This window comes from Orcinus orca, chromosome X (genome assembly GCF_937001465.1).
Source record: "Orcinus orca chromosome X, mOrcOrc1.1, whole genome shotgun sequence".
Lineage (NCBI taxonomy): Eukaryota > Metazoa > Chordata > Mammalia > Artiodactyla > Delphinidae > Orcinus > Orcinus orca.
In genome coordinates, this window is record NC_064580.1 from 43,520,922 (window position 1) to 43,532,734 (window position 11,813).

The 11,813-nt window shown below is 45.6% G+C and overlaps 1 protein-coding gene across 3 annotated transcripts; it reads left to right on the forward strand.

Moving 5' to 3' along the window:
- The first annotated feature begins 8,146 nt into the window (after nucleotides 1-8,146).
- On the forward strand, nucleotides 8,147-11,813 carry RBM3 (RNA binding motif protein 3). 3 transcript variants are annotated; one of them, XM_004281969.4, is made up of 7 exons: nucleotides 8,147-8,302; nucleotides 8,910-9,029; nucleotides 9,267-9,373; nucleotides 10,021-10,126; nucleotides 10,226-10,319; nucleotides 10,801-10,886; nucleotides 11,225-11,813. In XM_004281969.4, the coding sequence occupies exons 2-6, from the start codon at nucleotides 8,927-8,929 to the stop codon at nucleotides 10,859-10,861; spliced, it is 471 nt and encodes a 156-aa protein (XP_004282017.1). In that variant the 5' UTR covers nucleotides 8,147-8,302; nucleotides 8,910-8,926; the 3' UTR covers nucleotides 10,862-10,886; nucleotides 11,225-11,813. The 3 variants fall into 3 exon arrangements, with proteins under 3 accessions (XP_004282017.1, XP_033265560.1, XP_033265561.1); XM_033409669.2 differs by having other exon boundaries at nucleotides 8,297-8,372; XM_033409670.2 differs by having other exon boundaries at nucleotides 8,297-8,372; nucleotides 10,804-10,886.

The window sequence follows — 11,813 nt, forward strand, 5'->3', positions numbered from 1 at the left end:
GGTCACTGTGGTCTGTGTATTTCTCTGCCTTCTCCCTGGTTTTTGTTGTAGATGGAGTCCCCAGGGCCTCTTTACCTGCTGGAGCTGAAATACTTCCCATTTCAGGTGAAGGGCGGCTCCTGCTTCCCCAGTGGCAGGAGAATGGATGCTGAGAAATCAGTTCTAGAAGGTGAGCCCAGGTCGAGGACTGCTTGAGGAGGCCTGAGGCTGTTTTGTCGTACATCTGTCTGCCTGTAAGGGTCTGGATGATGTCTGTGAATGTATGTTTTTAGGACAGGCCCTTTGAATGAGGGATGGGAGAGAGAGATCCTGATTCAGAAAGGGCAAGATTCATTACAAAGACTGGGAAGTATGGGCTACTTAGAAACATTGGGCCAGCTACCTCTAGCATTCCACACGTCACCATTTCTAGGATCCAGCCCCTTCTCTGTGAGTCTTATGCACTAATGCTAGTGGTCCTGGACAGGGGTCTAAGGTTCCTATTCTCGTCACTTGCTCTGGGGACAGCTTAAGGGACTATGGCCTTGCCATGCCTCAGGCTGTCAGCACTAAACTGGGTTTCCAGCTCATGGATACCTGTCTTAACCATTTCAACAATAGAAACCATTTATTTGCCTTCTCCGTCCCACTACTGTGGACAAACAAATCAAGCACTGATAAAGCTCAGGCCCTAAAAGGAGTCACCTACCTGTGTGGAGGATAATGATCCAAAAGAAGTTCATTTTTCCCACTTACCTTCTCAGAAGGCAGATTCTCTCACAGGCCGAGTTGTCCCTCCACAGAAGACATGGCAGATGATGGATGAAGTAACTTGGGGTCCTTCGGGTCGTGGCCTCACTGTGCCAGGTTCTGGCCAGAAGTTGCTGCTCTAGGCAATACTGACAGGTGAGGGGCACGAGGGCAGCTATCCTCTCATCTGTCTCTCCCAAAACAATGTCATATAAAGCTGGAGTTAACTCTTAAAAGGCTCCCATCACCCCCCATTATTGGACAGGAGGCTGACCACTCCTCAGATGAGGGCTCAGTCACCGGAGGCAGGACAAGACCATTCTGTGCCTAGGGTCTCCAAGACTGTGGGTCTAACAAGTGCGGATAAGGGGCTCAGGCACCCTGGCCCCAGGGGCCATCCAAGATATGGGAGAATCTGGCCCTCTGAGGACCTGAAATGTCCCATTTGTCAGTAACCAGCTGACACCCTCTGGGTGTATTCTGTGATTTATGAGCTTAGATATTTGAGAAGTCAGACAAGTCAATTCTGTGTATGGCAGCTTGGGACCTCTGAAGGCCAGAGGAGTCCTTTCTGTGAACAGGAGGCTCAGATAACCTGAAGGACAGAAATCTCTATTAGTTTCCGAAGTTACTTGGGACTTCTGGTTCCCGCTAAGATGGCAGACAGCACAAGCCACTGATTCCCTTGCCCAAAAACTACTCTGGAGAAACTACAGAGGGAAACATGAGTTCCAGAAACTAGCACAGCTATGAAGACCTATGAGGAGATGGAAGGTTATCTTTAACTGACCTGTGTTTTGAGTGGTAGATGGCTGGAGGCAACAAATACAGGACAGGTTAGAGATTTAAGTTCTGGCTGGTGCCTCTCCCCCATGTTGCCTTGCCTGCCCCCTCGTTGCAGAAATCATCCAAACCACTGGTACAGGTGTCTGGTTGGGGGGGCTAGTATCAGGGTAACAAGAACCCTGCTGAGGGGAGGAAATGAGCAGCCAGAGGAGTGATTACTCCCCCACTGTCCCCCTCCAGACACCAGGGCTAGTGGTAACACCTGGGAGATGACCCCCCCTCTTAGGGTTTAAGGATGAAACCTACCAGCAGAATTGTTGGGTGGTGTGATCGTAGATGGGAGTGAGAGCTCTACTTGTGTGGTGCCTGGGACTCTCCACCCTTTGGCTCATCTCCCCTCACACCCCTTTACCCCTTGGACTCCAGGTGATTAACCAGAGTCAAGTCTGGCCTTCAGCCTTCCCTCAGTACAGTTACCAGCCAGAACAGCTGCTCACATCAGGGGAATATGAGCTCACTGCCAAAAGAACAAGACACCCGGGCAGTATAATGACCTCCAGTGAAAAATAAACTGGATGTATTAGTTATCTATTGCTGTATAACAAATCACCCCCAAACTTAGCTTAAAACAACAAATATTTATTTTCTCAGTTTCTGAGGGTCAGGAGTCTGGGAGCAGCTTAGCCATGAGGTTTTGGCTCAGGGTCTCTTCTGAGGTTTCAGTCAAGTTGTCAGCCAGGACTGCAGTCAGCTGAAGGCATGACTTGGCTGAACGACCCAACACTAACGTGGCCCACTCACAGAGCTGTTGGTAGGAGGCTTCAGTTTTTCACCACGTGAGCCTCTCCATGGGGGTCCAAACAACACGTGGTCCCAGCAGGCAGGCAAGAGACCATAACCAAGACAGAACTGCAATGTCTATTATAACTTAACCTCAGAAATGGCATACCGTCACTTCTGTTGTATTTTCTTGGTCACATAGGCCTATGTGTTTTACTAGGCCCTAGTAAAACATGGAGGGGAACCATGCAGGATGTGAACATCAGGAGGCAGGGATCATTGGGGGCTATATCAGACTGGCTACCACACTGGGTGACATACAGTATCTGAAGCAGAAATACTGGGACATACAGATGAAGACTTTTAAATAAGTACAATAAGAGAGAAAATATAAAACAGGAACAAGAAATAGAAAAAGGACTCAAAACAAAATAAGGTATGAGTATGATGGTAGAAAAAAAAGAAACAAAAATACTGTAAATGGAGAAGATGAAATGAGATGTCAAGTTTTAATATAATAGTAAGTACAAAAAACATTTAGAACACCACCCTCAATGGATTTTGTTTTTTTAAAAAAAGGTCCAACTGTACACACACACACACACACACACACACACACACACACGGATGTTGAAAATGAAAGGATGAAGAAAATATATAGCAGACTAATAAAAGCCCAAAGAAAGCTGGGAGAGACATCCTAATAGCTAACAAAATGAAATTTCAGATCGCGAAAAACAAAGAAGGACATATACTCATTAACAAAGAATATATGTCTACCATAAACACATATACTCCTAAGGAGACCTGAACAATACATTTTTAAGCTTGATATATAATTTCATATATATGACACACGTTCCTATATAACCCTCCACTTAACAAATGGAGAAGACTCCTTTTATGCTTACACTTAATTACAAAAAACAGACCCTGTTAGGGCACAAAGAAAGCCTCAATGAATTCAAAAGTATCCATATCAACCATGTTCTCTGGCCACAATGCAATAAAATTAGCAATAATGAAAAGCAATGAAAAAAAAGGCCCCAGGAGTTCCCTGGTGGCCTACTAGTTAGGATTCTGGGCTTTCACTACCATGGTCTGGGATCAATCCTTGGTTGGGGAACTGATATCCCACACAGCACGGCCAAAAAAAAAAAAAAAGGTCCCCATTTTTGGAAACTAGCATTACTAAATAACCCCTGGGTAAAGGAAGAAATAAAGGAACTTTAGAAATACTTAGAACTAAACAGTAAAAACACTACATGCAAAATTTCTGGGACACAGAAAAATCAGTTATTAAAAGAAAATGCATAGCTTTAAGTACATTTATCAGGAGAGAAGAAAGGTTGAAATATAAATGACCTAAGCATTCAAATCAAGAAGTTGGGAAAACAGCAGAGGAACAAACCCATGACTCCATAAGTCATGAAGGAAATATCGTTAAGGAAGGAAATAAGTGCCAAAGAGAATTTTTAAAGTAATGATAAAGAATAGCAAAATGAAAAGCTGGTTCTTTTAAAATATTAATGATAGGCCTCTGCCAAGACTGCTTTAAAAGAATGCAAAATACAACACAGAAAAAGGTAAATTATAGACACAAAAAGGCTCAATATTGGAAGCTAATACATTCGAAAACCTTGATGAAAGGCTTAAGTTTCTGGAAAAATTAAAATGTGCTCAGACTGATGCAAAAAGAAATTGAGAAATATAACAAGTTTTAAGAAAATTTGAAATGATAGTTAAAGACACTCCATCTCGGGCTTCCCTGGTGGCGCAGTGGTTGAGAGTCCGCCTGCCGATGCAGGGGACACGGGTTCGTGCCCCAGTCCGGGAAGATCCCACATGCCGCGAAGCGGCCGGGCCCGTGAGCCATGGCCACTGGGCCTGCGCATCCGGAGCCTGTGCTCCGCAACGGGAGAGGCCACAACAGTGAGAGGCCCACGTACCGCTAAAAAAAAAAAAAGACACTCCATCTCATTGTAACAAAAAGCTCAGGCCCAGACCCAGATGGTTTTGCAGATGTAGTTCATCAAACTTCCAAGGAACTGTTAATTCCCAAATATACAAATCGTTCCAGAAACTAGGAAAAAAGCAAAAGCTGCCCAACTCATTTTTTGAGGCTAGTATAGTCTTGATTCTAAAACCAGATAAGGAACATACAAGACAATAAAGTTATAGACCCATTTCACTTATGAATATAGATGCAAAAATTCTAATAAAATATTAGCTACCCGAGTTCAACAGTGTTAGTTTAAAAAAAATCATAAGTAGGGCTTATCCCAGGAATTCAAACATAATCCAAATTAGAAAATTAATGAGTGAACTACCACATTAATAAGGAGGAGAAATCATATGATAGTCACAAAGCAGAAAAAAAATTTGATAAAATTCAGCACTTGTTTATGATATTAAAAAAATAACTGAGCAAACAAAATAAGAGTAGAAGAGAACATCTTTGACTTGATAAAGGTTACGTGGCAAAAAGAGCAAAAATGCCCAATAGTAAAAAACAAAAACAAATTTTTTTAAAAGAAAGAAAACAACAAACAAAATGCCTAACAGAGAAAATTTAAACACATTTTCCCTCTAAGATCAGGAATAAGGCAAGGATGTTCCCTCTCAATATTGCTACTTAACATACAGCTGGCCAGTGCTGTAAGGAAAGAAAAAGAAATGAGATGTAAGTTTTGGAAGGAATTGATAAAAACCCATTTGTAAATGATATGACTGACTACCTTAAGGAACTAACAATGACCAGAAAAACTGTTAGGACCAATAAGACAGTTCGGCAAGGTTTCTAGATTAACCTATAAAAACCATTTCTCTACAATAAGAAAATAAAGTATCTAGGAAAGAATTTAACCAATACAAAAGACTTCTATAAGAAAAAAATTGGGGGCTTCCCTGGTGGCGCAGTGGTTAAGAATCCGCCTGCCAACACGGGACACAGGTTCGAGCCCTGCTCCGGGAAGATCCCACAGGCCGCGAAGCAACTAAGCCCGTGCACCACAACTACTGAGCCTGCGCTCTAGAACCCATGAGCCACAACTACTGAAGCCCGCGTGCCACAACTACGGAAGCCTGCGCGCCTAGGGCCTGTGCTCCGCAACAAGAGAAGCCACCGCTGTGAGAAGCCCTCGCACCGCAACGAAGAGTAGCCCCCACTCGCCGCAACTAGAGAAAGCCCGCGTGCAGCAACGAAGACCCAACGCAGCCAAAAAATAAATCAATAAATCAATAAAATCTATTAAAAAAATTTTTTAACTCTAATAACAAATACTGTAGGTGATCTGAATAAAAGGAGAGACATCTCATGCTCTTTGCTGGGAAGATTTCGTGATGTATTAGCTATGTATTGGCAACAAATTACTCCCAGACTTAAAATAATAATCATTATCTCAGTTTCAGAGGGTCAGAATTCTGGGAGTGGCTTAGCTGGGTGGTTCTGAACCTGAGTCTCTCATGAGGTTGCAGTCAGGATGCAGAAGGGGGCTGCAGTCATCTGAAGGCTTGATTCCACTTCCAAGAATGTCCACTCACATAGCTGTTAGCAGGAGGCTTCAGTTCCACCATAGGGCTGCTGCATGAAGTACCAGGTACCATCCCACAGAGAAAGCAGTCTGTGTGAAAGCAGGAAACTGAAGTGCCTTTTCTTTTTTTTTTTTATGGTACGCAGGCCTCTCACTATTGCGGCCTCTCCTGTTGCGGGGCACAGGCTCCGGACGCACAGGCTCAGCGGCCATGGCTCACAGGCCCAGCCACTCCGGGCATGTGGGATCTTCCTGGACTGGGGCATGAACCTGTGTCCCCTGCATTGACAGGCGGACTCTCAACCACTGCGCCACCAGGGAAGCCCCGAAGTGCCTTTTATGACCTAGTTTTGGAAGTGATGTGCTCATTCTGTGCATTACAAGTGAGTCAAAAGTCCAGCCTACCCTCAAGGGAAAAGGAACTAGGCTCCAACTCTTGAAGGGGGCATTATCAAAGAGTTTGTGAACATATTTTAAAACCTCCACAGGTAATATTATTAAGATATTATTTTGCCCCAAATCTATTAATTCAATGCAATCCCAACAAAACTCCCATTAATGTTTTTTTTGTTTGTTCTTTTGTTTGTTTTTTGTTTTGGCCACACTGCACAGCTTGTGGGATCTTAGTTCCCCGACCAGGGATCGAACCTGGGTCCCAGGAATGAAAGCACAGAGTATTAACCACTGGACCACCAGGGAATTTCCACAGATGGAATAAAAATATAATGCTGGTTGAAAAAAAGAGTAAAAAAAAACAAAAACAAACGACACTACCATTTAAATTAAAAGCATACCAAGGGACTTCCGTGGTGGTCTAATGGGTAAGACTCTGCGCTCCCAATGCAGGGCGCCTGGGTTCGATCCCTGGTCAGGGAACTAGATCCTGCATGCATGCTGCAACTAAAGAGTTTGCATGCCCCAACCAAGAAGTCTGCATGCTGCAACTAAGATCCTGTATGCCACAACTAAGACCCAGTGCAGCCTAAATAAATACATTTTTAAAAAAACATACACAAAAATGCACATTTTATATGAAATCACACCAAGAGATAACATTAAACCCAATAAAAGAGTTAACGGTGGGAGGAAGAGAATGATAGTTGGGTGCAGGAATAAAAGAATAAATAAAATGAGAGGCTTCGCATAGAACAACCATGACGATGTGTCACGAACTGTGAAATATGATCAGAGCTCAGACACTTTGAGAGGTAAATAAGTACCTCTAATTTTTGCATGGGGGCTCAGATTATCAGAGGGCTAAGACTAGCACATGTGTGGACAATGTGAAATCTCTTCACGTCCATCCTGGGCATAGAAGTCTGGATATGGCAAAAGCCAGACAAGTCCATTTTGTGGATGCATACCATACCGTACTCCAAAAGTTAAATCTAGTCTGTGTTTGGGGTGCTCACCCTTAGCAGGCTGGACAAGTCCATTCTATGGATGACATATTTAGAGTCTCTGAGGGAAAACTAACCCATTCTTCCTTGATGGGGAGTTCAGAAACGAAAAGTCTGTCAAATCCATTCATTGTAAAAGTAGCTCAGACACTCAGAAGACTGAACAAGAACAAACTGTGGGGAGTGGGCTCAGACACTCTTTGCTTTGGATAAGTCCATTATGTTTTGTGAAAGTCCTTTCTGTGGATCAAGGGTTCAGCAACTCTGAGTGACAGCAAATAATCGTTCTGTTGGATTGGGATTTACTCCTTCTGAAAATTGAAGCATCCTCTTATGTAGAAGGCACCTCAAGTGGTCCAATGGTAGGGAATTCGAGAAACTGGCTTCAGGAGGCTGTCAGATAAGGATGAGGGCTGAAGTTATAAATGAGAAGGAACGATGCCAGGGAAAAGGGTCCCATAACAAGTGGCTAGATGTTGGGCACAGAGAAGGAAACGTAGGGGTCAGGGTCAGGGACTAAGAAACAAAGGGTCTGATGTTAAGGACTGTGAAGGGCGATGACGTCAGGGACAGTGGGGAGATAAAACATCGAGGCCTCGAGAGGTATGAGGTTAGAGGACCAGAAGGTGAAAGAAGTTATCAGAGGACGGTAATTATGTCCTCAGGGACCTAGAGGAAGACGTCAAAACCAATGGGGGAGACGACGTCAAGGATGGTGAGGGTGATGTCCGGGACGGAAATGGGTGTGACAGGAAAAAGGCTCGTGCGTGTAAGGGATGAAGACGGCTGGGGCCAGCGGAGCGATGCTGATGCCAGGCGGAACCAACTACACAAGCCTCGCCTCCATTCCCGGAAGCGTACTGAGCGCATCGATCCCTTTGCATCTCCGCCCCTTCCTCCCACCCCGCCCCCTCACTGGCGTCAGCCAATGAGCGCGCACGCCGGCACGCGTGACGGACGACCCGTGACGTACCGCTACGTACGCTTTATCAGGAGTCTTCCCGCGCGGCGCCCTTCCCAGTCTCTCGGCTTCTTGGCGGTAGCTGTCTCGTCGGCCTTTTACTTAATTTCCAGGTAAGCAGCATGCTTTGCGGAGCGACCGCTTCTCGCCCCACTGACGTGTGCCACGCCGGGCAAGAGCGAGGTGCGCGAGTGGGGAGAGTACTGGCTTTTGACACGTAGGCCTGGGCTTCTCCGGGGCGAGTGGGTCCCGTACTCGGAGGTGACACTTTGTTTGGTGCGAGGTTGGCGCGCTATATCCAATTGCGAGGAATGCTGGGAGGGCTGGCGGCGTGGCTGGTGGCAGTGACCGCGCGACAGCGGAGGCCTGGGTGGGGGTGGGGGGGTTTTCTTACGTTACCGCCGCCATCTTGTTTTGCGGGTGCGGAGGGAGCGCAAGGGTGTTCTGGGCATGCGCGGCCGCACAAAATGACGGGCGCGGTGGCGGGGGATGTTGTGGGCATGCGCGAAGGCGGCCCCCAAATGGCTACCTCGCTGAGTTCGCCCCGTAGATTCCCGCCGCTTTGGCCTTTCTGTGTTTCAACATAGTTACCCCTTATTTTGTTCCTTTTGTCTCTTCTGTGTTCTCTCCTCTCTTCTCTTTATCTTTTCTCATTTCTCCAATCTCTTCTTTCTCCCAACTACACTGCTTCTTCTACTCTTCTCCATATTTTCTCCACAGGACTTGAATTTACCGCCATGTCCTCTGAAGAAGGGAAGCTCTTCGTGGGAGGGCTCAACTTCAACACTGATGAGCAGGCTCTGGAAGACCACTTCAGCAGCTTCGGACCTATTTCTGAGGGTGAGACATGGGCCAGACACGTGATGGGGGGGGTGTGGAAGGAAGTCTGGGGCCCATGCATTTCAGGAAACAGGAGAAAAGGGTCAGAATCCCAGGCCTTTACATTACTCCTCTCCTGCTTTTGTTCCTAGGTCTAAGACTGAGAACTCGATAACTTTCCATTGAGGATTGGTGGGAGGAGGGTCCAACACCCTTTGCCACTTGTCCTCTTATCTCTCTCCCCTCTCCCTTTTCCAGTGGTTGTTGTCAAGGACCGGGACACTCAGCGATCCCGGGGTTTTGGCTTCATCACCTTCACCAATCCAGAGCATGCCTCAGATGCCATGAGAGCCATGAATGGAGAGGTGAGGCCGCCTACCTGCATAGGGGCCCTGCTCCTATCTGTCACTTCGACCATTCTTTCTGTTTTTCCCTCTGTGTCTGCTAGGGGCAGCGCGGCCACCAAGCTCCGCAGTGCCCACTCACAGGAGCGTGACTGCCTTCTGTTCTAGGGGGTGGAGGGCAGCGGCAGACAGAGCCGGGCTGCCTGGGAGGCGACGACTGGTCCTGCATGAGGCCGAGAAGCCACCTGTGGATGGTTGACCTGCTCTGGGCTTAGGTAGTAGAGTCTGCAGACCTGCGGGCCTGGCCCGGAGAGGACCTCGTGAGTCTTCTGGGATGGACTCTGAAGCCTCAAACCAAGAGAGGTGTCTATCTAGCCCTAATAGTCGGGCAGCTTAGAGGAGTGGGGAGGAGAACTCAACCTGAGTTCAGTCAAGATGTAAGTAGTAGCAGGGGGAACACGGTGGATTCAGGTCATTTTGTGGGATTCTGTAGCTCCTGATAAAGCCATTCTGGTCAAAGGAGCTTGTTCTGGAATGTGGTACCCAGAACCTGGTGCCCAGCAGGAATTTCTGGGCTCTTTTGCCCACCTGCCCAGCCCGCTCTTACCTCATCCCTGCTCTGTTTGACCACCAACCCATCCATCCTCCTTGTGTCTCCCCACACCTAGTCTCTGGACGGTCGTCAGATCCGTGTAGACCACGCGGGCAAGTCGGCCCGGGGAACAAGAGGGGGTGCCTTTGGGGCCTATGGGCGTGGTCGCAGCTACTCTAGAGGTAAGTGCAGTGGTAAGTTTGATAATGGGATATGGAGGAGAGTTGCCTCTTAGCCTATGTCTGGACAATTGCCATTTGAATATTTTTTATCTGCTGTAGGTGGTGGGGACCAGGGCTATGGAAGTGGCAGGTATGATAGCCGACCTGGAGGATATGGATATGGATATGGAAGGTCCAGAGACTATGGCGGCAGGTGGGTAGCCAAGGGGTTGGGGTACTCTGGTGGTGCTCTTCCCTCTCCCCAAGATCTCAGCTCGGCTGCCTGAGTATTCATACATTTCTTACTGTGGTGCTACTAGTGTTTGTTTTTACAAATTACAACGAAACTACAAAATAAGTGTGCAACAATAATTTGGGTTAAATACAACAGTAAGATATTAGGTCATATAATTGCAGTGTGCAGTCGACAGTGACACATACACGTTTATTGTACTGTCTTGATTAATTGTGTGTATTCTATTAATGTTTAATATGGTTTAAAATGCTATACGTAAGTTATACATAATGTGATTATTTGATGTTTACTTGGTGTTCATGTTTAACATCTCATTTTACACGTTAAAGTTTATATTATAGTACATAAAAATGTGACAGGATTTGTAAGTATACATGGTTTTTAGTATTATTAGAAGGTGTATATAAGATATTCCTGTGATACTTATGTGTTTTCCCAGAAGCCAGGGTGGTTATGACCGCTACTCAGGAGGAAATTACAGGGATAATTATGACAACTGAGATGAGGCATGCACACCTAATGTAGGTGAGGCTTCTGTGTTGCCACCGAGCAGACTTCTATGTACCAGTCCTGCCCCTCTCACTTTTCTCCTGCCTATGCATACCTCAACAAGCCCACCTGACAGCATTCCTAGGCCTTCCTTGCTCTCAGGTGCCTGTTAAAGGCTAGTCTGCTTTGGCGGGGGGTTGGGGGGGTGGGGGTGTCAAACCTATCTCGTCTATAATCATCTATTCCTATTGAGCATGGAAGAGGTGGAGGGGTGTCCCTGCTGTCTAGCCTTTCAGCATCCTCATCAGCCCTGGGAAGTGAGCATGTTGGCCTATTCCCAACATCACAATTCTCCCCCTTCTTACTGTTCTCAGATACACAAGGAATAAAACTTCTTCTGATCCAGGACCATCCCTCCAAATGGCTGTATTTATAAAGATTTTTGGAGCTGCACTGAAACATCTGTTTTAGTTACGTCAACTTCTTTTTTTGAGTAGAGCTCCCAAGGTAGCTTGTTAAAGACCTTTCAGAAAGTTCCGTGTGTTTTTTTGTTAAATTTTTCTCCCATTTAAAGACAAATTCTGAGACATTTGTGGAGTCTGGATATTGTTTCCTTTTTTTTTTTTTTACCAGTTTTTTAGTTCCGGCTCAGGAATGTTGGTTCTGGCAAAAAATGTTTGGCCAGACTGATTTTTTTTTTAAATAATGTGCATCTAGGAACATTTTGAACACAATGTTCAATTATGATTAGGAAGCAATCTCTGACTGTAACTATAAGAAATGAAGAACATGATTACTTAGAGGTGTTTTTTACTCCAGATCTCTGCCTTGATTATATAGAAGTTTCTTAAAAATATTTGTGTCATTTTTTTTAATACTGGAAGAAAAAAATATTCTGTTGTGTTTCATGTAGTGTTTAGGATGTCTTTCAACGAGTTGATTAAAAAGATGAAAACAAATCGA